General features: G+C 41.1%; 1 protein-coding gene, 1 long non-coding RNA gene and 1 pseudogene across 3 annotated transcripts; 2 read left to right on the top strand and 1 right to left on the bottom strand.

Annotated features, from left to right (window-relative positions):
• The first annotated feature begins 3,640 nt into the window (after positions 1-3,640).
• LOC126765635 (small nucleolar RNA U3) lies at positions 3,641-3,843 on the top strand (annotated as a pseudogene).
• A 12,520-nt stretch (positions 3,844-16,363) lies between these two features.
• LOC126764850 (pescadillo homolog) lies at positions 16,364-18,878 on the top strand. The gene is made up of 5 exons (XM_050482459.1): positions 16,364-16,492; positions 16,581-16,814; positions 17,133-18,231; positions 18,283-18,479; positions 18,533-18,878. Exons 1-5 carry the CDS (start codon positions 16,475-16,477, stop codon positions 18,761-18,763), a joined length of 1,779 nt encoding a protein of 592 aa, XP_050338416.1. The 5' UTR covers positions 16,364-16,474; the 3' UTR covers positions 18,764-18,878.
• LOC126764951 (uncharacterized) lies at positions 18,481-20,130 on the bottom strand. Of its 2 annotated transcripts, none has more exons than XR_007668149.1 (2): positions 20,032-20,130; positions 18,481-18,664 (listed from the first exon to the last, which is right to left on the bottom strand). It is a non-coding gene; the product is annotated as an uncharacterized LOC126764951 (long non-coding RNA). The 2 variants fall into 2 exon arrangements; XR_007668148.1 differs by having other exon boundaries at positions 20,009-20,104.
• Positions 20,131-25,155: the final 5,025 nt, after the last annotated feature.

Genomic DNA, 25,155 nt, shown 5'->3' with positions numbered 1-25,155 from the left:
CGTTAAAAATAAAAAAAAGATATATTGAGTTTTCGTTACAAAGTGGTTAAATTTTGGTTATTATATCTGTCAGCGATTTACATTTAATTTTGATAATAGGTACGTTGTTTTATATATTAGGTGGCAATATATATAATATTATTATATAGTATATTTAATATTATTATATAATATATTACTATATTAAATTAAATAAAGAACATATCCATATGCATGGATAGAGGAATTTTTGGGAAAAAAGGAATTTCAGCGAATTTCCTTATTATCACATGGCAGCGCTCCATTTCGTCGTAATTTTTAGCACACACATGATGGTCACTACGAGTGTAAAATGTAATTTTTAAAATAAAGATTTCTTAGGTAAGAAAACTGTTAAAAGTGTAAAATGTGGATTTATTTAAAAGTTTATAGTTTAAATTAATTAATTTGAAGTGAAAAATGTGAGTAAAGTGTGTTTAATGCGGTAAAATAGCTTGTTAAATGCTCGAATTTCGGGAATTTTTGAACTTTAAGGTCGAATATCTCGTAAACTAAGCGTTTGCGGTACCTATAACCCTACATATTTTTTAATCAGGAGGACTTCCTCTTTCCAATTTTTGGGCATTTTAACCCAATACCCAACATTTAGTACGAATATAAATTACTAAATAGTGGTTATTTATTATATGGAGAAACTATTTAAATCTTTTTAAAGAATATTATAACAACTGACTTTTGTCCTTTCAATACCCAATAATAGGATTTAAGGTTGTTAGCTCTCAATCATTAAAAGTTTTTAATAATTTTCAATTGAAAATAATACTATGATGTTTCAAATTACAAAACATTTCATCAAATACCTTTAAATTTCACAAATTTATTTAATTTTCATTGTTTTGCATTTTTGATAAGAGGTCTTGAACGATGCAACAAATCCCTCCGTATATATATTTTTTGGTAAGATTTCAATCTGGCCATCGCTCGTTTCCAATTGCTAAACGTCAAAACCTTCTGAACTCGATCAACTGTCAAAGTTTAGGTGGTTTTGACGTTTAGCAATTGCTCTCTCACTTCCAGTGAGAGAGGAGTTAAACATCTCTTTATCTCTGATAGAAAATAATACATTTAGTTCAGAATGAAAAGCTTGGTCTTTAAGAAATAGGGTTCCCACAATAAAGCCGGCGATCGGGAGAAAATTGTTTAATGTCTTATAAAAACGGAATGACATACTCACATTGGATATCAATCTAACGAATATGTTAACTATGTGTTACCCATAGCATATGCATTTGATAGCGCATAGGATACCAATGTGTTATGCATAGGAAAATAATTTTTTACCGAAATTTTTGTTAGTGTTATTATTTTGGTTAGCAGTTTGTTACCTTTAACATATAAACTTGTTAGCGTGTTTGTTACCCATTTGTTAGCAGTAACAAGCATATTGGTTACCTCGAAATGTTATTATATTATATACGGCATGAGTTGAGGGTTCAGGTCGTGTTGCGCGGCTGCGATGGGTAGGTGGCCGACTGACGTCGCGCATCGAGGTGCGATGTAGGACCGCGTAATGCGCTTTGTTGCAAATTTGCCACAGTGTGACTCCACTCTTGAGTTGTATGCGCATGCATTAAGCAGTTCTGACTATGCCCGTGTGCCTAGGCAACTTGCTTGCCTTGGGCGCAGGCTCTAAAAATCCCACAATAATACAAACGATGTGAGCGTCGACATCTGGAACTTCTTATGCGATGTGTCTACGAGGTCAGTATTCATAGCCTCGGTGGTGGTCGGGTGCCACCACGAAAAGCGGGTGCAGGCGCTGTTGCAACGGTGCGTTGAGGTAGATCCGGTGCGTGGCACATTAGCCGAACGGTTGGCGTTGTTTTCACTGACGTATCTGCGTCCACGTTAATATCTATAAGGAGATGGTTGATTATACAAATCTGTCATACATTTCGACATAGGTGATTGTGCTACGTCGCATGAATGTGTCGTCGTTTTGATCGACCATTTTTGTTAGTTTTCTTTGTTATTTTGGACGGTTTGCTATTTTTAACGGTTGCAATTGACGTGTTTCTCATTTTTTATTCTTTTAATTGTTTCCGGTATTATCGGTAGTTTTTTTTTCGATTTTCTGTGTCAAGATCATCAGTGGTTGGTAGAAAGCATAGCTTCACGAGCGATCTGGTTAGCGTTCCGATCTGCGTACGGAGATCAAAGACTTCTATTATATTATTAAATTATGATGGAGAATTTTAATTCTCTCCCATTGATTTTATAAGTACAGCCTGGCTCAGCTGTGGCCAGAATGGGTACCACTTTGAGAAAATGCCCTGGGGTTAGGGCTGTGAGTTCTGAGCGATCTTGCGAGAGTAATATTAGTGGCCGTGAATTAAGTACGTCTTCAATACGAATTAATAATGTTGTAAATCTCTCGTTATTATACATGCTGTTTTCAGCTACTTTTTTAAAGGCGGATTTAAAGCTTTTTACAGCTGTTTCCCACAAACCACCCATATGAGTAGTCTTGGGCGATAAATTGCCACTGCGTACGGAGATCAAAGACTTCTATGTGACCGTCGGAGCTGTAATGTAGCTTTATTGTGCGGCCAAGCCGCCATTTGGAAGGGTGTAGACATTTATTATAGATGATGACACAATGTCCAGCAGCGGCTGAAATTATGATGGAGAATTTTAATTCTCTCCCATTGATTTTATAAGTACAGCGAACAAGCCTGGCTCAGCTGTGGCCAGAATGGGTACCACTTTGAGAAAATGCCCTGGGGTTAGGGCTGTGAGTATCCGCTTACAACGGATAAAACGACTTCTGAGTGGTGATTTTAATGAATAAATTCCTTTTGGTTGAAATGCTCTGCGTTGGCCGTTGAAAAGTTAAGACTATACTTCTCTATAATATAGATTCGCGCAAAATTTCCAACTTTGTGAAAATTGGCGCAATTATTGACACTTCAATTTTATGTAAAGTTTAAAACATGTTTACATATGAATATATAATATATTTGATTTTGGCGCAATTATTGACACTTGTCTTAATATACAAAATTGCGCCAAAACGAAACAATGAAATACATAATTACTTTTGCATGTCAATATGGAAATGCCGACGGCAAAACGCAAAGGCATATATTGCACATACATACATACATACATACAAGCGATTTCTTGGTTGAAAGCAAAAATCGAAGCATGAGAAATTGAAATGCCGACGGCAAAACGAAATTGCTTACATTCGTACATTGCGTATGAATCATGAAAATATCATCATAATGTTTAGGTAAATCTTTTATATATTTAAAGTGAGTTATTATAAAATAAGATCACATATTCATTTAAAAATAAATTCTGTTGGAATTCGAACCTACGTGCTCGTCGTCACTTTTGAAGCGCTTACCACCAACACCACCATTGACACTTGAATTGCGTTGTCCTAATTATGGTTTGGTTATGCACGAGAGAAATATACAATGGATCGCCGATTGTTACATCTTTCCTTGCTGCTGCTGCGCATATGTATGTTTGTATGCTTGTTCATTATTGAAGTTATACTCCTTTTTCTTTCCTTTGTCTTTCATTTCTGCGAATTCTCATGTATTTTATGTACCCTTTTATTGAAATACCCTGCATTGGCCGTTGAAAAATGAAGGGTATACTTTACAGGATTATTTCTGTAGTTAGTCTTCATTTACATTTTTTGGAAATCGACCCGCGATGACGAGGTATATCGTTTTATCTGACAGCCTGAGGTTTAAGAAGTTCATTTCTAATTTTGTCTTGTGGCATATTATAAATGATGTTTCTTCGAAAATCGTTCGCTTACAACGGATAAAACGACTTCTGAGTGGTGATTTTAATGAATGAATTCCTTTTAGTTAAAATGCTCTGCGTTGGCCGTTGAAAAGTTAAGACTATACTTCTCAGGATCATTCATTTCTTCAAAGAAATTAATAACCTTTAGAAAAATGCATATTTGCATTATTTCGTTGTCATTTCCATATTCGTAGCAATAAAATTTCTATGGCATAAGTAAAGTAATGGCCACCGATTGTCACACCTTGCCGCTGTAGCAGCTTCGACATTTCCGAGTACTCATGCAAAAACGGATTGAGTTTTTGCAAGTTTGCGGGTAACGTAGTGCCTTTCGTCAGTTTTTGGATTTCATTCGCAAATTCCGAATGTTGAATCATCTGAACAATTTTCAAAAAACTCAAGTGTAATTCGTCAGATGTCAGGTCCCTTCCCTCCGTAGTCATTTTTGGTCATCTAATCCACCGTAATAGATAGGCAACCACACGAAGCAATTTTTGATGAGAAGAGAATTTTTCGATAAGGTTCAATAGTGAGTTCTCTTTCACATTTATGGCTAGTGTGAAAGTATTTTTCTTCTTCTCTAACGCTTCATCGTCTGGGGAGAGCTGGAAGTGAGTGTTAATTGGCCATAAAGCGGGGTCTTCTAGGAGGAACTGTGAACCGCCAAACCATATTGAATTGTTCAAATCATCCACGTTGCAACCCCGAGACACTTGATCCGCAGGATTTTGTTTTATTGGCACATGTCGCAAATTTATATTGTCAGTCAATTCTTGGATTTCAGACACTCTATTTGCAACAAAGGTTTGTAATGAAGATGGATGCGTCTTTACCCAATGCAATACGATTTCAGAGTCTGTCCAAAATATAATTTTTTCAAATTTTCGATTCAACATTGGCGCAATTCGTGACCATAATTTGGCAAGAAGATGTGCTGCCGAGAGCTCGAGACGCGGAAGAGGCTTGAGCGTCAGCCACTCTAGACTTTGCAGTAAGCAGCATACATTTGACACCACTAGCAGATTGGCTTCGTATGTATATGCAGCATCCGTACGCCCTTATTGAAGCGTCAGAGAAACCATGTATTTGGCAGATAGAACTCGACTCTAGATTTAAGTATCGAGGAATGCTAATTGATGACAGCTGCAGTAGGTTGGCTATGAAATTCTGCCAGCTAGTATTAAGGCGCAATGGAATCGACTCATCCCAATCTAGTTTTTGGATCCAAAGCTCTTCCAATAAGATTTTTGCTTTGGTAACTAGTGGGGCTAATAATCCAAGAGGATCGAAAAGGCGAGCAGAGACTGATAATATGTTTTGTTTAGTAGCTCGCAGATCATGAAAATTGGCATCCAAAACCAATCGAAACAAATCCTCTTTCGGCAACCAATGGATTCCTAGTATTTTAGTTGAGTTTTTGTCATTGAAGCTTAATGACTTTTCAGTACAATTAATGTCGAAAAATTTAGGGTGGTTCGAAAACCACTTCGTTAAGGTGAGTCCGGCCGAGTTTAATATTTTAAAAACTTCACTTCTCAAAAGATCTAGAGACTCAAAATTTTCAGACCCTGTCAATAAATCATCGACATAAAAGTCTCTTTTAATGACCAATGAACCGAGTGGGTATTTAGTTGTATTAGCATCGCTGAGCATTTGTAAACACCGTGTTGCGAGAAATGGTGCAGGCGCAGTGCCGTGTGTTACGGTGTTAAGACGAAAAATTTGAATTTGATCTGAAGGATTCTCTCTCCACACAATGAGCTGACAGTTTCTGTCTTCTTCATGTATGATTATTTGGCGGTACATTTTAGTAATGTTTGCCGTTAAAGCGTATTTATGTAAACGAAAACGAAGAAGAGTTGAGTACAATTCTTCTTGAATGGTTGGGCCTACCATCAAAAGTTCATTTAATGAAATTTGAGAAGAAGTACGACTCGACGCATCAAAGACAACTCGTAATTTTGTTGTTGTGCTTTCGGGCCTCAAAACACACTGATGCGGAATGAAATAGTGTGGTTCACTCGGGATCTTATTATTTGTTGGGCTCATGTGACCCAGCGCTTTATACTCATTCATGAAGTTCAGATACATTTTACGAAGTTCTGGATCTTTCAATGTTTTCCTCTCCAGGGCCTGAAATCGCCGAACTGCGATTTCATAGGAGTGACCGAGTAACTCACGGTCAGCCTTAAAGGGCATTCTGACTTGAAGCCTTGCTGAAGTTAATACTTCAGTTGTATTGACGAAAAATTGTTCACACTCATTTTGCTCAAGTGTGAGTGTGTTCCTCCAGAGCCCAGAATTTGTGGACTACCGAATCTAATGGGTGTTCTATTTTTGGCCAAAATTATTTTAATTCTGGATTTTGTTTCTACAATTATGTCCTCTAACTCCGCTCGGGCCATGTCGTCTTCATCACTCTCTTCAATTTTAGATTGACATTTCATCAATTTCTCACTATGTGAGTTTAATATATCAAGACGACATTCCAATTCGATTGGATCTAGTGACTAGTCTTTTCTAGAGGACCCGTTTTTATGCCTAAAATGCTACTTTTCGTCACCGTCCTTTGACTATTAAATGACTTTAAGTCGATCAACTCCTTACTTGGAGAGAGGTTGGCGATAGTTGGCTTTGGCTTGCTCATTTTGCTTATTTAAATTAACAGCCCTATTCTCATGCCCTCACAAAAGTCACCAACCTCACTACAGTGATGTTTCTCACTATAGTGAGGGTTACCTTATTCTGGCGAAAATTCAAAAGCTCAAATGCTCACTATTATCACAAATATCTGTGACGTGTGAAAGCAGCCATCATAATACAAAACATCTGTGTTTGTTTTGTTTTACATCAATATTTGACATTTTTTAAAAAATATTTGAGTGTTATGGATGTTATGTTATAGCATGGAGGAACTGTTCTTTGTGCATGCGGCAATTGTTGAGGAGGGGGAATCGGGGGGTAGGAGGAAAATTTTGAAGGGTTTACGAGACAAAAGCGATCCTTTTACTATGCAAGACACAACATTTATAAATACATTTCGATTCCCAAAAACGCTATGTAAAGTACTTATAGGTGAATTGGTGCCGCATGATGTGCAGAAGTCGAGTATATCTTTTGATCTGCGTTTCCTGGCGAGTTTGTATTTTTATTTATTTATTTATTTATTTGGCTCTTACCAAAAATTCGTTGGTAATAGTTATACGCTCTCTATGAGCCAGTCCTCTGTGTCTAGAGCTCTGCACTTTATTTCGAAATTAATTATGGATGTTAAGGGCAGTGAAATTTATTTCCCTTCAAGCGCGCAGGATGTTTCATATACAAAGAAGGGGTAAGATAAATAAATAAAAATAAATATAAATAAATAAATACATTTTCTCTTAAAGATTTTGCACGAAATTTGGGATCAAGGGCACAATCGGCGCTATCGATTGTACCCATATTGGGAATGTTTCATCCTCAAGCACAGACGCATACATATCTTTATTATCCACTTGTGTTTTTGTTTGTTTATTTTTATTAAAACAGCTGTTTGACAGCAAAAAGCTTTTTACCTCACGTGGTGACTTTTTTAAGCTTTTTTCTTATAAGGTTTGAGCAAGAATAGCCTCACAAAATATGCCTCACAAGAAATCTCTCAAATTTTTCCTCTCAACTCAGTTGAGAGGTTTTTTCAGAATAGGGCTGTAAATTTCCGGACCCAAAACTATCCAAAGAACCAGATTGTAAAACTTGATTTCGTTTAAAATTTAAAAGATTTTTTTTTTGTCTGTAATATATAAAATATCGCACCTTAATGTTCAATTAAGAACGCTACCGCAAATCCCACGATCCCCCTTTCACTTATGTATATACGTATGTGAATATTAAAATATGAGAAATATATGCAATATGAAAATAAACGTATGTGAAAAGTTGTGAAAAGAGGGAGAGTCAAAAACTGAAAGTGTGCACTTGCTCTTTTTTTTTTTACTTGTCGTTTTTTTCTTTATTCGCACGACTTTCAGTGATTCGCACTCGTTACCTCACTTGCCTTTTGCAGAGAATGCAGTTGCAGCTCATTCCCACGAAGCAGAGAATCTGGCGTCGACGTTAGCAGCGACGGTGTTGACGTTGACTTGCCAGCGGCGAGAATCGGCGTCGAAGTAGCAGCAGTGGGACGATGGTGTTAACGTTGACTTGACAGCGGCGAGAATCGGTGTTGACGCAGCAGCAGAGGGACGATGGTGTTGACGCAAGCCCGTTCGGTACCGACGTGATGTTACCCCAAATAGCTGTTTAACGTTTTAACAGCCAAAGTTATCGGTTTTTAGTTTTATGGCACTTTTCTTTAAACGGGTTTGTACCTCTTTTCCGGCACTTTTTAGCAGCACTCGCGACACCCTTTTTATTTTGTTTAGGAACTGCACTTTATGTTTTTGGCGGTAGTTTTTAATAAATCTGCTTTACCGCAATTAATCTCATGCACTAACTGTGTAACCAGCAGAAAAATATAAATGCCTTTATTTTAACACTGCTTATATTTTGACCCTCCACTGTATTTGCAAAAATATGCCTGTTTAACCTAATTCACCAACTTTTGGTTTTGCTTCTTTCCTTTTCTTTCCTTGTGTTTGCGCACTATTGGACTGGTGAATTTTACCGCACGTATGTCATGTACATATGTATGTATTATATTTTCACCACACACTTCACAAAATGTTTCTCTCAATCTTTTTTCAATTTTTAGTTTAGGTTAATTTGTATTTTATTTTCTTTATGTTTGATTTTACCACTTCGTTTTTATTCACTTGAGTGTACATATGTCGCATGTGTACACTCCGCAATTATTTTATATATGTATGTATATACAAGTGATTTATTATCACCAACCACTGCTATTTTTAATGTAAAATTTTTTGAATTTTTATATATATGTATGTATATCTGTATAGATATATTTTATTTTTATTTTTAATGTCTTTGTCCAGACATTTATTTTTAGTATTTGTCACTTTAATCACTTGCACTCGACCGCAACCGGAAGAAATAGAAAATGCACAGGCAATTGTTTACGAGTTAGACATTAAATTAATACGCTAAGTATTACTTTATTCGAAACTGCACTGAGTCCCTCCTCGGGCGCCATGAAAAATCTTAAGCGTTTTTAAGATGAAAATTAAACACGTTGGACTCACTGAGATGCGCAACTAAGAGCTAATTGCCTGTGCTAAATTCGAGTTTAAACAAGTAAGGAAGGGCTAAGTTCGGGTGTCACCGAACATTTTATACTCTCGCATGATAAAGTGATAATCGAGATTTCATTATCCGTCATTTACATATTTTTTATTTTGCTGTAAAATTAATTAGATTAGATCAATTTGTGTACTTTGAGTATTGAATTGTATTTTCATATCCTAATGTATATATTATACAGAGAAGGCATCAGATGGAATTCAAAATAGCGTAATTTTGGAAGAAGGCGTGGTTGTGAACCGATTTCACCCATATTTCGTACATGTCATCAGGGTGTTAAGAAAATATTATATACCGAATTTCATTGAAATCGGTGTAGTAGTTCCTGAGGTATGGTTTTTGGTCCATAAGTGGGCGACGCCACGCCCATTTTCAATTTTTAAAAAAAGCCTGAGTGCAGCTTGCTTCTGCCATTTTTCCCGTAAAATTTAGTGTTTCTGACGCTTTTTGTTAGTCGGTTAACGCACTTTTAGTGATTTTCAACATAACCTTTGTACAGGAGGTGGGCGTGGTTATTGTCCGATTTCTTCCATTTTTAAACTGTCTATGGAAATGCCAGAAGGAAACAACTCTATAGAGTTTGGTTGACATAGCTATAGTAGTTTCTGAGATATGTACAAAAAACTTAGAAGTTTCCAAAAAATTTACGTCCAAATATGCCCTTCCCTAATGCGATCCTTTGTGCCAAATTTCACTTTAATATCTTTATTAATGGCTTAGTTATGACACTTTATAGGTTTTCTATTTCCGTCATTTTGTGGGCGTGGCAGTGGGCCGATTTTGCCCATCTTCGAACTTAACCTTCTTATGGAGCCAATAAATACGTGTACCAAGTTTCATCACGATATCTCAATTTTTACTCAAGTTACAGCTTGCACGGACGGACGGACAGACGGACGGACGGACAGACAGACATCCGGATTTCAACTCTACTCGTCATCCTGATCACTTTGGTATATATAACCCTATATCTGACTCTTTCAGTTCTAGGACTTACAAACAACCGTTATGTGAACAAAACTATAATACTCTCCTTAGCAACTTTGTTGCGAGAGTACAAAAATTCCGATTAAAATAGAAAGACGTCCGTTCGCGGGTATAGTCTTTAATACCAAGACCTTCTTTATTTCAACAGTTCATTAGTTAGCCTTAATCTTAACCTAACGGCTTAGACTAGAGGTACATAAGTATGTATACAAAAATGGGGTAAGTAAGTAGTTCTAATTCAATTCAGCATCTTAAGTTCATTGTAATAGATTATTCTAATACATAGGTGGTAGATGATGGTTATGATTATACTTGTATATTACAAAAATTGTAAGTATTTAACATGATGTAAAACATTTTATAATGTATACAAATATTTTAACAAATTTATTTTTTAAAAATTATTTTTTGATTTATAAAGTCGCATGACCCAACAAACACTTACCACCTTTTTAGCCTTTTTTTTAATGAAACGCCTGTTTTCGGTTTGTAACAATTCTTGAAATCTATGTTAATTTAGAAATGTATGGTCTTATTTATGTTGTTAAAATTCGCGTATATAAATGTAATAACGTGTACAGCAAACTGTGCAAGCTTAACGACGACAGCGGGTGACGATCGAGAAGGCGACGTGCAGTTTGAAATGCAGACGAATAAGAACTGAAGTGTGAAGATGCTGGCCCATTTTGTGGAGTGGTACCCAGTGTGGTGTGTGTTTGCGTGTGTGGATGTGAGGTGCTCTTGAGTGTGCGTGGTGTTGATGTGTGGGTCCCGTGTTATATGGGTTCTGTGTGTGTGGTGTATTGGAGTGTTGAGGTAGTGGCTTCAGGGGGAGGCTTATCTCATTTAGCCAGCTACCATAAGCTGTGTTCGAATGTTCTGCTTATGCATAGTGCAGACTTTCATAAAAAAACGCACTTCTTTATGTAGGACTTAAGTCGGGGGATATAAAATTCGTGACGGACCATGTGTTGCATGAGGCGATGTTTGGGGTGAAGCATTCTTCTTCTTTTTTATTGGCGTAGAAACCGCTTACGCGATTATAGCCGAGTTAACAACAGCGCGCCAGTCGTTTCTTCTTTTCGCTACGTGGCGCTAATTGGATATTCCAAGCGAAGCCAGGTCCTTCTCCACTTGGTCCTTCCAATGGAGTGGAGGTATTTCTCTTCTTCCCCCGGCGGGTGCTGCGTCGAATACTTTCAGAGCTGGAGTGTTTTCGTAAATTCGGATAACATGACCTAGCCAGCGTAGCCGCTGTCTTTTAATTCGCTGAACTATGTCAATGTCGTTATATATCTCATACAGCTCATCGTTCCATCGAATGCGATATTCGCCGCAGCCAACGCGAAAAGGACCGTAAATCTTTGGCAGAACTTTTCTCTCGAAAACTCGCAACGTCGACTCATCAGTTGTTGTCATCGTCCAAGCCTCTGCACCATATAGCAGGACGGGAATTATGAGCGACTTATAGAGTTTGGCTTTTGTTCTTCGAGAGAGGACTTTACTTCTCAATTGCCTACTCAGTCCGAAGTAGCACCTGTTGGCAAGAGCAATCCTGCGTTGGATTTCTAGGCTGACATTGTTGGTGGTGTTAATACTGGTTCCTAAATAGACGAAATTATCTACAACTTCAAAGTTATGACTGTCAACAATGACGTGAGAGCCAAGTCGCGAGTGCTACGACTATTTGTTTGATGACAAGAGATATTTTGTCGTGCACTCGTTCACTACCAGACCCATTTGCTTTGCTTCCTTTTCCAGTCTGGAGAAAGCAGAACTAACGGTGCAAATGTAGAGGCCGATGATATCAATATCATCGGCATGCGCCAACAGCTGTACATTCTTACAAAAGATTGTACCTGCTCGATTAGGTTCTGCAGATCGAATTATTTTCTCCAGCAGTAGATTGAAGAAGGCGCACGATAGGGAGTCGCCTTGTCTGAAACCTCGTTTGGTATCGAACGGCTCGGAGAGGTCCTTCCCGATCCTGTCGGAGCGTTTGGTGTTGCTCAACGTCAGTTTACACAGCCGTATTAGTTTTGCGGGGATACCAAATTCAGACATAGCTGCATAAGGCAGCTCCTCTTCGTGCTGTCGAAAACAACTTTGAAATCGACGAAGAGGTGGTGTGTGTCAATTCTCCTTTCACGGGTCTTTTCCAAAATTTGGCGCATGGTGAATATCTGGTCGGTTGTTGATTTTCCAGGTCTAAAGCCACACTGATAAGGTCCAATCGGTTTGTTGACGGTAGGGTTTAATCTTTCACACAATACGCCCGATAGAACCTTTTACGCGATGTTGAGGATGCTTATCCCGCGGTAGTCGGCGCAGATTGTGGGGTCTCCCTTTTTATGGATTGGGCAGAGCACACTTAAATTCCAATTGTTGGGCATTTTTTCATTCGACCATATTTTACAAAGAAGCTGATGCATGCTCCTTATCAGTTCTTCGCCGCCGTGTTTGAATAGCTCGACCGGTAATCCATTGGCTCCCGCTGCTTTGTTGTTCTTCAGACCTTTGGGGAATCTATAAGAGTATGCTCCGGTCTTGAAACCTTCAGTTAGCCGCCGCATCTTTTCGTAGAATTTTCGAGCATTTTCTTTTTCTTTTTCTGTCTGCAAATGCGTCTCGCTTCCCTCTTCAACTCTCGGTATCTATCCCATCCCGCACGTGTTGTGGTCGATCGTAATGTTGCGAGTTAGGCAATCTGTTATTGAGTCCAACCCGGGCCCGGAGGAATTTTTCTGCTGCGTATGCGCAAAACAGCTCCATCCAAACTCCACCTCGGTCAGGTGTAACACATGAAATGGATGGAGCCATCTTAAGACCGAGTGGACCACGCGTTACGTGGCTCCATGTTGCCTGCGCAATACTGCGACCCAAGCCTCTACGACTGTGCAATCCGCACATAGTTCGAGCACCGCGCCGCCACTCAATCCAAGTGGCCAACAGAGGACCTCTACGGTCCCCAGGAGCTCAACCAGGCAACATAGCTCCCGTTCTGACTTGCCCCCCCAACCTTCATCCCGCTCCAATCCTCGTGCCAGAACCAACCAGCAGCTCTTGGTCCCTCGCACATTCTGTTCCGTGTGTCAGGCCGGCATACGTCGGAATGTGACATCCGTCAAGTGCAATTCCTGTACTGGCTGGTGTCACATTTCGGCGTGCTCCGGCCTGCGCACAACACGTGAGTGGAGTGATTCGTACGTTGCCCCATGCTGCAAGAGTCTGCCCCCGCAACTCACAACAGTGGCGTCGCCTACCAACACCCCAGCGCGACAACCGCCCCTGCGGGTTCTACAGCTGCAACAACTACCACCCACACGTCACTCCCTCACCCCCAGGATTACTCACGGACACCCGCGACAAACCCGGCTACTTCAATTTAACTGCAACGGACTCCAGAGCAAGATCGAGGTAATAGTTGCACTCATGAATCGGGAACGTGTATCGATAGCTGCGGTTCAAGAAACCAAATTAAACAGCCGCTCAGATCTTCCGGTTTCAACGTTATACGTAAAGATCGCGAGCGAGATAATGGTGGTGGCCTAGCCTTCATATTGCACAACACCGTGCAGTATCGCCTAATCGAGGAAGACTTCGACCCCAGGGATACTACCCTAGAATATCAGGGTATAGCTATCCGGTCAGGATTTAATATATACATCCCCCCAGTTACATGTTGCCCAACAGGATATCACCCAAATATAGGTGCGCTACTTCGTGGTGAAAACCGTTTGGTACTAGGCGGCTTTAACGCGCACTACGATCTTTGGCACTCCTGCCAGTCAAATGATCGTAGGGGGATGGAGCTGGCGGAACAGATTGACGATTCGACATTCTGCACAATGAATGACGAAGCCCCCACCAGAGTTATGGGCACCTGTAATAGCTCGACGGATATTACCATTGCTAGCGGTGGTCTGATAAACAGCATAACCTGGCGACCTATGCTTACTCTCGCATCAGATCATCTGCCCATAATTATTTCAATCGAGAAGCCTCCTGATTTTGTTTCTGTGGACAACCGCACCTACATTAACTTTAACAAATCTAATTGGGTCGGCTTCACAGAATTTACTGAGAGCACCTTCAACGCTCTACCTATTCCTATGGACGTATGCGTTGGCGAACTTCAATTCCGCAAGGTGATCGCAGCAGCTACCACTCGCTTCATACCAGCTGGAAGAAAAGCGGAAATCCGCCCTAATTTCCCAGCCGAAGCAGCCGTTTTGGCTACTGAGCGCGGCATCTTACGCCATGCCGATCCCGGGGATCCCCGAATAAGGGATCTCAATTTGGAGATTCGGCGTATGGCAAGCCAATATAAGCGGACGAAATGGATAGAGCACCTGAAGTCCTGTAACCTCTCCACCGGTGTGAGTAAGCTTTGGGCTACTGTCAAAGCTCTGTCTAACCCGAAGAGACATGACGACCGAGTTGAAGTTCAATTCAATGGTCATGCCTCTTCGGACCCGAAGAAGTGCGCGAGCTATTTTAGCCGGCAGTTCATACTGCACCCTTCGGTAGACAAAGCTAAACGATGTGTTAACGACGGCGCGCCACTTACTTTCACCGATGAGGAGGTTCAGGGTGTCATCAATAAAGCAAAATCATCTAAATCCATTGGCCCTGAAGGAATCAACATGCTAATGCTAAAGCATCTAGGCTCGACGGGAGTAGGATATCTCACCAAGGTCCTCAATCTGTCGCTGACCACTCTTCAAATACCCGATGTGTAGAAAGTCGGAAGAGTGGTCCCACTACTGAAACCTGGGAAACCCGCCAACAAAGGGGAATCTTATCGACGATAACTCTCCTCTCCCCAGTAGTGAAGACACTTGAGGCCTTGCTACTCTCGACCTTCACTCACCACCTGAGCCTAGCCAACCACCAGCATGGATTCCGAAAAGTGCACAGCACCACGACAGCACTTAGCGTCATAAACGCCCAGATAGTTCGTGGCCTCAACCAGAAACCACCCTGCGAAAGAACGATCCTCGTAGCGTTGGACCTGTCAAAAGCTTTTGACACGGTTAATCACACAACGCTACTACAGGACATCGAAACAACTACGCTCCCTCCAGGGCTAAAGAGGTGGACCATGAACTATCTGAGCGGTCGCCAGTCATCCGTACTATTTCGAGGTAAAACATCTTAACTGAGAAGAATTAAACAGGGGGTTCCGCAGGGTGGTGTGCTCTCCCCACTACTGTTTAATTTCTACATCTCGAAACTCCCACAATCACCAGAGGGAGTTTCCATAACCTCGTACGCTGATGACTGCACGATATTGGCGTCGGGGAATGGAATCGATGGCATGTGTTCGAAGATAAACAGCTATCTCTCCGACCTTTCTCGTTTCCTCACTGCACGAAATCTCACACTTTTCCCCACCAAATCCACAGCGACCATATTCACAAACTGGACGAAGGAGTATAGACTTGAGCTTAACATTGCAGTCGACGGCGTCAAAATTCCGACTGTCAAAAATCCTAAGATTTTAGGTGTAATATTCATAACAAGGTACAGAGCCGCAACAAAATCCTCAAGTCGCTAGCCGGCAGCACATGGGGAAAAGACAAAGAAACGTTGTTAGCAACACATAAGGCAATCGGCCGGCCGATCCTCAATTACGCAGCTCCCATATGGTCGCCTGGATGCAGTAGCACGCAGATGAGGAAACTCTAGACCTGTCAAAACACTGCACTCCGGACCACTACAGGATGTCTTTTGATGTCTCCCATTGAACACCTCCACAGTGAGACTAACTAACTTTCGACAGATACTGACCGCCATTCACAGCGGAGCCATCAACACCTTCACCGACTTCCTTCCCGTGAATGGCGTTCTTGGAGTCAAACCACCACCCATCGCAGACGAAGCGCAACTTCGTTCTGGATACTGTAGCAGGTTAAACTCCTACTTATCCAGAATAGACCCTGACATACCCAATGTATGTTCTGCATGCAACGAGTCTCCGCATGACACTGACCACCTCTTTGCATACCCTACAAACAATACCCATCTAACACCTTCCTCCCTTTGGTCCGACCCCGTCGAAACAGCACGTTTCGTGGGCCTACCGTTAGATGACATCGACGACAACACAAATGACATTTACCATCCCAACGGGGATTGAATTTCCGTTAAAACAACAACAACAAATTGCTATGTGTTATTTTTTTCCCACTCTCTGAACAAAAGTAACAAATATTTTAACGAATGAAAAAGTGAACAATAACAAGTCGCTTACACGTTGTGGTTTTGGGGGATTTAATTTGAACGCGGTATAAATTAGTCGCATCGATTAAAATTTATCGAAACACAACATAGTTATTTATGGTAACATGAATTTTCAGATTAACACATTGTCGGCACATGTTTGGAATTTATAGCAAGACAGCAATTTCGTAAAAAGAGTAATAGAGTTTCGTTAAATAAAATGCGTCGTTTGAAAAAGGTTATTACATATGTATTGTTTAATATAAAACTAATACTTAAAGTTATGTTTAGATAATTTAGTAATTTTATTGTTAACCAATTAACAGTATCAGTCTGGAGAAGCAGCACAATATATTACACGCCGCGCGGCTTTGCGTAAGTTACAATTATCGCTGAACGATTTTCGCCGCCTATGTATAATCAAAGGTGTTTATCCACGTGAACCTAAACATCGTAGAAGGGCACAAAAGGGGTCTTCTGAAATTAAAATACTTTACCACGCGAAAGATATACGGTTTCTGCTTCATGAACCTATTGTTTGGACACTAAGAGATTACAAGGTTGGTTCTTTATTAATTCTTCTGGGTGAATTTTGGAATAGTATCTCTTCGCTTTTTTGTGAACTAAAGTTAAATTTTTGCACAATTCAAATATATATGTCTAAAATTCATTAAAATTCAAAGCAACAAATATTCGTTGAATTGTTAACTTTAAGTGCAAATTAAAAACCACTCGTCAGCGACAACTAATCATATATATTTTCTTAATCTGGAAAACCTATACCTGTACATACACATTTGATCCCGAAATCGGGGGATGCTATTCTAAATTCCAGCCATTTTTCTTTTAATGGTGCCTTTACAATGTATATCTTTTAGATTTTTGCAAAGAAGACTGGGAGAGACCGCGCTGTAAAAGATTTTCGTAATTTAAAGCGACGCTTGGCTTTATTTCCAGAATTGCGAATAGATCATATTGTGAAGGAACGATATCCAACGTTTGTTGATGCAATTAAAGACCTCGATGATTGCTTAACGTTACTTTTCCTATTCAGCACATTTCCTTCATTACGTTTAATTCCACGAGAGCAATCGTTTTTATGTAGACGACTTACTATAGAATTCCTACATTATATTATCAGTTCGAAATCAATTCGTAAGGTTTTCATATCGATTAAAGGATTTTATTTTCAAGCGGATATTAAAGGTCAAAAAGTTACATGGATTATGCCTCATCATTATCCTTTTAAACCTCATTCAAAGGCAGAAGTTGATTTTAAAGTTATGTCGATTTTCGTGGAATTTTATACAATAATGCTTGGATTTGTAAATTATCGCCTTTACCATAGTGCAGGATATACTTACCCACCTAAATTTCATTCAGAAATACACAATGATTCGCAGGATAATTATAAAGACGAATTATCATATGTTTCAGATCGTATTGCGACGCTTAATTGTGATTTGATATCCACCGAAAATGAGTTAGAAGACGAAATTGAGAATATTGACCTAGATTTACTTGAACAAGGTCAAAGTTCAAATCGTATAATGAAGTTAAGAAAGGAAGCAAAAGAACTTACAAACCTACGCTCACTTTTTAAAGGGTTAAAGTTTTATGTCAATAGAGAGGTACCACGTGAACCCATAGTAATCTTAATACGATCGTTTGGAGGCAAAGTTTCTTGGGACTGCACAGCGTTCGTTGGAGCCACTTATAACGAAAGCGATGAAACTATTACTCATCAAATCGTCGACAGACCAATTCTAAGTAAAAAATATATATCTCGTGATTATATTCAACCACAATGGGTCTTCGATTGCGTTAATAAGCGCACACTACTTCCAACGAACAGTTATTTTTTAGGGGTTTTGTTGCCACCTCATTTATCCCCATTCGTTGATAGTAACCGAGATTCTTATGTTCCCCCCGAGGAAAATGAAAGCGAAAATGAATCAGATTTCAATCAAAAAAAATGTAAGGTTTTCACAAATTTCTTGTATTACTAATTATTATATATATTTGTAGATGTTGAGGTTAATGCTGGGTTTTCAGCAACAGCAAAAAAAATAATAGACAGTCACACCATGGATGATGATCAATTACAAAAAGCATATATTGAAGAAAGAGCAGATTTTGAGGAGTTTGATCACATCGAAAACGAAGAGGAGCAAAATGACGATAATGTTGCTGAAGAGGAAAAGGAAAAACTTCGACACGAAGAAGTAATCGATTATTATATAATTATATTTAATATTTTAAAATAATTATATTTTAGACGCTGTCCATGAGTGTTCAGGCTGGTAAAGTCCACAAAGAAAATAAGAAGATCCGTCGAAAGAATGAAATAGATGAACACCGGTTACAAGCACGCATGGTAAAGTCTCGTCATCGCACACTTTTTAGGAAACTAGTACGAGAAAAACAAGTAAAAGAAAAGGAAAAATGGTTGTTGAAAAAGAAACGTCGAAATATTGAAGCACAAAAAACTAATCTAATATCTAACTAATATAGTTACATATATACATGTTTAATGTACAGGGTGGCGCACTAATTAGCACACCGTCTCATGTTATGTCATGTCAAATTAACAGAATATTTAAGAATAAAAATATTAAAAATTATATGTATGTGTACAATAACATTTGTTAAATAATGCTGAAGGGAACAACGTAAACCATATAATATTTAGAAGCAGGGCAAAATTCTAAAAATTGAGATATCTCCATTAAGCTTGAAATGTGGGTTCCTTAGGAGAAAAAAATTTCGAGTTCGTAGATCGGCGTAATCGGAACACTGGCACGCTCACAAATCGTCACTAACCGAAAACATATAAAGTGCCATAACTAAGCACTAAATTAAGGTATAATGCCGTTATTTGATACAGAAGAGTAGCACGGGGCATCTGTGGGCAAATTAACTAACAAGTTTAATGTATGTTCATAACTCCTAAACACCTTAAGCTACAACAACCAAATTTGGTAATAGCAAATCTTATAGAATTTCTACCGACAGTTTGAAAATGGATGAAATGGGAAGATAACACCGCTCACTATCCAAACAACGGTACTGTTAAAAAGTACTAAAAGCGCGTAAAATCAATAACTAAATACGCCAGAGACATTAAATTTTAACAGCGAGATGGTATGAGAGAGCTTTATGAGAGTCGGTGTGAAAGGGTGACGATGGGCGTGGCATCGCCCACTTTTTGGCGAAATTCCATATCATGGGACCGACCAACCAATGTCGAATGTTTTTACATTCTGATATATTGTGAAAATGGACAAAATCGGACAACAACCACGCCTACTTCCGATATAGCACAATTTTCAATTTCCAGTACACAAATCACGAACAATTATTAAAACGAGATACAACTTTTGCACGAATAATGACTTTAATGTGTGTCACCTTAAAAACAGTTTGAGTATATAGTTGATTTTTTTTCGAAAATATTTGGTCAATGTCTGAGATATATATGTATGTCAAAAATGGATTGAATCAGACTAGAACTTCCCTTAGCCCACATATACTTAATATAAAGGAAGTTCGAAAACCTTTATATTAGGTAATGCGATTCATCTCATTTTTGATGGTACAATTCCGATTTCTTTGGCGCCGCAATTTTAAAGGTATCGTTGGAAAGAGAAATTCTTCCTGATTAAAAAAATACCGCAAACGCTTAGTTAACGAGATATTCGACCTTAAAGTTCAAAAATTCCCAAAATTAGAACATTTCAACAAGCTATTTTACCACATTAAACACACTTTTCTCACATTTTTCATTTCAAATTAATTAAATTAAACTATAAACTTTTAAATAAATCCACATTTTACACTTTTAACAGTCTTTTTACCGAAGAAATCTTTAATTTAAAAATTACATTTTACACTCGTACTGAACATCATGTGTGTGCTAAAAATTACGACGAAATGGAGCGCTGCCATGTGATAATATGGAAATTCGCTGAAATGCCTTTTTTCCCAAAAATTCCTCTAACCATTCATGTGAATATGTTCTTTTTTGTTTAATTTAATAAACAATAAGTAATATTATATATTAATATTATATATATTGTCACCTATTATACAAAAAAACGTATTATCAAATATAAACGGAAAGCGCTGACAGATATAATAACCAAAATTTAACCATTTTATAACGAAAACTCAAATTTTGTTTCAATATCAGTGCAAGATAATCAAAAAATATAACCACTTTATAACGAAACTCAATATATTTTTTTTTATTTTAACGCAGAAAGGAGTACTATGCGAAAGTACTTCAGTCACCCCGGGTATTCGCTCGACCAGGGTTATTTTTTTAAAGCGCGGCCGAAGGCCACCTACGCAGAAAGGAGTACTATGCGAAAATACTTCAGTCACCCCGGGTATTCGCTCGACAAGGGTTATTTTTTTAAAACGCAGCCGAAGGCCGCCAACGCAGAAAGGAGTACTACGCGAAAGTACTTCAGTCACATAAATCACATATTCATATGTAGAAAGAATTTTTTTATAGTTAATATAGAAAAAAGAATCACGCGAAAAAGCAAAAAAAGAAAAATTTTTAAAAATCCTACATATTTGCTGTTTAAGATGTGGCAAGGCTTCTTTTCCTCATAATTGTAAACAATCTAACCTTTTCAACGATGAGTGTGCTAAGTGATTTTTAAATTAATAAATTTAGGTAAAATATACCAAAATAAAAGTGAAATGTGAACTTATTTCAATGTTTAGATTGTATATTTAAATATTCAGAGTGAAAAACGTGAAAAAATTTAGTGAAACATAGAGAAATACCATGTGTTATTAGTGCAAATTTTTGAACTTTTAATCGTGAATATTTAAAAAAATAAAAGTAATTTTTATATTATTTTTGGATATTTCTTCTCTGGAGAAGCTCCCCTAATCGCACATACCCCATTTATACGGAAATTCGGTTTTTTATCCCTCCGCCAAAGTAATCGGAATCGTGCCTTTTTGATACACAGAAATACTATTATCAGGGACCTCTGCGAATGGTAGGCACCTTGCCGCGGTGTAGGGGCTTAGGCGCAAGGCATACTCGGCATCCCCCAACCGGTGTGAGTGTTGCTGATGGGCACTGCCCAGGCAGGATGTCGGGTCCCGCATGCGTGCGCCAACCAAGAGCTACCACCTCTTAATCCAGGATGTTATGCGACTCCCGTGCCCATTGGATGACTTGCAGACAGGAGGTATCACCGGGCCGAATGGGGAAGTAACGGTGGCCTTATCGCTTCAAGGGGCTCTGGCGTGGCGGACCCCCTAGTTCCTCATTAAAACAATAGACCCGACAGCTCACCTTGTTTAGCCAAGGGTCATACGGACAAGATGAACACCAATAAACAAACAAATTCAACAACCACACCAAAAAACCCGACAACGACGACAACGAAGCAACAACAAAGGACAACGGCGACGGAGAATGAAAAGGAGATCAGCGCAAGGGGGGTCAAGGAGCTAAGCGGAAGTTTGGCTTCCGTGATGCTCTCTCGCCAGAGGAGTGGACGCTGTTTGAGGAGCATGCCAAGGAGGATGACGACGACATGCCCTCATGCAGCGGCGCTCGCCTGGCGAAAGTGCCTATTGCCGCTGAGGCAGCTACGAGCGCCGCCAAGACCCCTGCCAGGAGGCGTAGCGGGTCGGACTCGGGTGAGTCATATCGGGCAGAGCCCGACGGTGCTCGTGGCAGGAGGAGGAGGCACAGAAGAGGTGGGCAACGCCCTCTCCCAGAAGCTCGCAAACCCGGCGGGTGTGATGACCCGATGTTACCTCCGGGATGGGAAGACTCCCGAGGTAGCGGAGGCTATGGCCTCCTAAGCTCGCGCGGAAGGTGGCGGAACCAGCAACCGTGGCCCGGTCAACGCAACCTCGACCGCAAGGCGAGGCGGCGAAAGGGCAGCGCCCTCGGAAACGTATGCGCGAACCGCGGCCAGATCACGGCGCAAGAGCCCCCAGCTCCAAAAGGTTGAGGGACAGCAACATAAAGGCAGCCGGAGGCCAAGCATCCGCACCGGCTCCCCACCGGGTGGAGGAGGGGCAGCGTAGATGTGCGGATGCTGCTAAAGGTATCCGCATGGCTGCACTGCCTCAAAACTACCCGGCGGAGTCGCTCAAATCGGAGGAGCTTACCGTGCTCCGGGACCTTCTCATGGAAGAGGTATTTGGAGGGGATGAATACGCGGCGTCCTTCCTGGGGGTGGAATTTAAAGGAGGTATGCTGCGAGTAGACTGCAAGGACGAGATGTACGCCAACTGACTGCAGGAGTTCGCTCCAAAGCTGGAAGGGTCCTGTCCTCTGCGTAAGAAGGGCCAATCATGCACAGCATGACAATGTTCCTCCCCCTATGCGGGGACAAGTCCAATGAGTTCGCTCTATGTCTGATGAAAAATCAGAACCTGGGCCTTAGTATCTCGGCCTGACGCGTCGTCAGTAGCAAGGTGGACATGAAAGGTTGGAGACTGTACTTGTACATTGACGACGAGTCGTACAGCGGCAGCAGCGGAAGCAGGGCTGAACAGGCAAAGCTAGCGGCGACCTCCGACGTCCCCGAACTTAGTTCCTACGGTCAGGGAGCAGAGCTACCCTCCATGCAGGAACTCCTCGATGGGATAGGAGACCCACTGGACGGCAGCGCGATTGACGGCGGGGATGAGGATCTGTCCCTCCTCGAACCATTACTATAATTGCCGTCAATACGGAAGTCACGGGAATCAAATAAGCTAATCTGGGATCTCTCTAGCGAAAGACCTAAAACTTGCATAGTGGTCAGGAACAATATTGAATTCTTCTGCATTTCAGGGTTCCTGATGCAGAATCCGGTGGCGGTGCAAGCCAGGGACTTCGAAGGCATGGACTTCATCCTGGCTTCAGCCTACTTCCCAGGGGAGGCACCCACGGCACTCCTGGAGGTGGTGGAAAGGCTGGTGGAGCATTGCAGGAGGAACAGGCTTCCCCTAATTATTGGCTGCGACGCAAACGCCCACCACTAAGAGGTGAGTCTCTTTTAGAGTACATTGTAGGAAGTAGCTTAGCAATAGAGAATGTAGGGTGTGAACCCGCATTCATAACTATAAGCAGGAGAGAGGAGTTGGACATCACCTTGAGCAATGTGCCTGCGAACGGATTGGTCTCACAATGGAGAGTCTCGATGGAGCCCTCCTCGTAAGGATCGTAAGGTTCACGCTAAAGGTAGAGGTCAGACAACTCCCCCCCTAGACGCAATCCTCGGAAGGCGAACTGGGACGCCTTCAGGGATATACTAGGAGAGGAACTGAGCAGGGAGAGGCAGACTGATAATAGCGTTTCGGGCCCAGGATTGGAGAGAAGGCTATCTGAACTGAACGGGTCTGTTATTAACGCTTATCATGGCAGTTGCCCCCTTAGAGTGCCCTCAGACAGACGAAACTGTCCCTGGTAGTCTAGGAAACTAGCAGACCTTCCTGGAGACTGTTCGGGAAGACCAATGTCCACCCGTGTTCGAACACAGGCCATCCCGCGAGGATTAGAGAATCGCCAAACAGCTTTTTGCAGCGGACTCGATCAGGTGGGCAATGGCCTCGTTCGAGAGATTCAAGTCTCCGCGAGTGGATAGCATCTTTCCAGTGCTATTACAATAGGAGGAGCAGTTTTTACTGCCTCACCTGATTCGGCTGCTGAGAGAAAGCCTCGCAATGGCGTACATCCCCGTTGTATGGAGGACAGCGAAGGTGATCTTCATACCCAAGGTAAGAAGGAAAGACTACTCATTGGCGAAATCTTTCAGGCCAATCAGCTTGACGTCTTTCCTACTTAAAACCATGGAGAAGATCGTAGACCACGAAATAAGGACAAAAGCGCTGAAGAGAGCACCCCTGCATGGGGCTCAGCATGCCTTCAGAGCGGGCAGATCTACCAGTACTGCTCTGTACCAGCTAACCTCTGAGATAGTGAGTTCACTGGAGAATGGGGAGGTGATGCTTTGCGCGTTCTTGGACATCGAAGGTGCCTTTGATAACCCGTCCCACAGGAGTGTAGCCAGGGCACTGGAAAAAATAAATGTGGCAGCACCGGTGCGTAGATGCTTAGATATCTTACTGCGCACTAGAGTTGCTGAGACCACAGTAGGTGATAAAAGGATTCGTCTCGGCACAACAAGAGGCTGCCTACAGGGGGGTGTGTTATCACCCCTGCTATGGAGTCTGGTTGTAGACGACCTGTTAGCACTGCTAACGGACAATGGGATCCGCTGCCAAGGGTATGCGGACGACATTGTAATTATAGCCAAAGGTAAATTTGAGGACACTCTCTGTGACCTATTACAAAGAGGTCTAAACCTGGCAAAGGGGTGGTGAAGGGAGGTTGAATTGAACATCAACCCCTCCAAGACGACCGTAGTCCCGTTTACGAGACGCAGGTCCCTGCCCGGTCTTAAGAATCTCACACTTGGGGGCAGAGAGATAGATGACCAACAGGGTCAAATACCTCGGTCTAACGCTAGACTCCACTTTGCGGTGGAAGCAGCATGTAAACCGGACCTTGGTCAAAGTAAGAAAAGCTTTAATGGTGTGCAATCGGCTGGTAGGAAAGTCCTGGGGCTGTAAGCCAAGGATCGTTAGGTGGTTGTACACCATTATAGTGCGACCAATAATCACGTACGGGGCGGTGGCCTGGGCCTCGATAGCGTCACAGACTTCGGTAAAGACCAAGCTATCGAAGCTACAGTGGCTAGCCTGTGTCTGCATGACGGGCGCAACGCGCACTTGTCCAACGGCAGCTCTGGAGGTTCTGCTTGAACTTACTCCGCTTCATTTGGTTATCGGTCAGATAGCCAAGCACACACTTCTGCAAATAACGGCAGAGGGGTGTGGCAAAGGCAAGGTAATCTCGTCCCAGAGGAT

This window comes from Bactrocera neohumeralis, unplaced genomic scaffold (genome assembly GCF_024586455.1).
Source record: "Bactrocera neohumeralis isolate Rockhampton unplaced genomic scaffold, APGP_CSIRO_Bneo_wtdbg2-racon-allhic-juicebox.fasta_v2 cluster10, whole genome shotgun sequence".
NCBI classification, from domain to species: Eukaryota; Metazoa; Arthropoda; class Insecta; order Diptera; family Tephritidae; genus Bactrocera; species Bactrocera neohumeralis.
The sequence above is the reverse complement of the archived record's forward strand: the minus strand, read 5'-3'. Positions and strand labels throughout refer to the sequence as shown.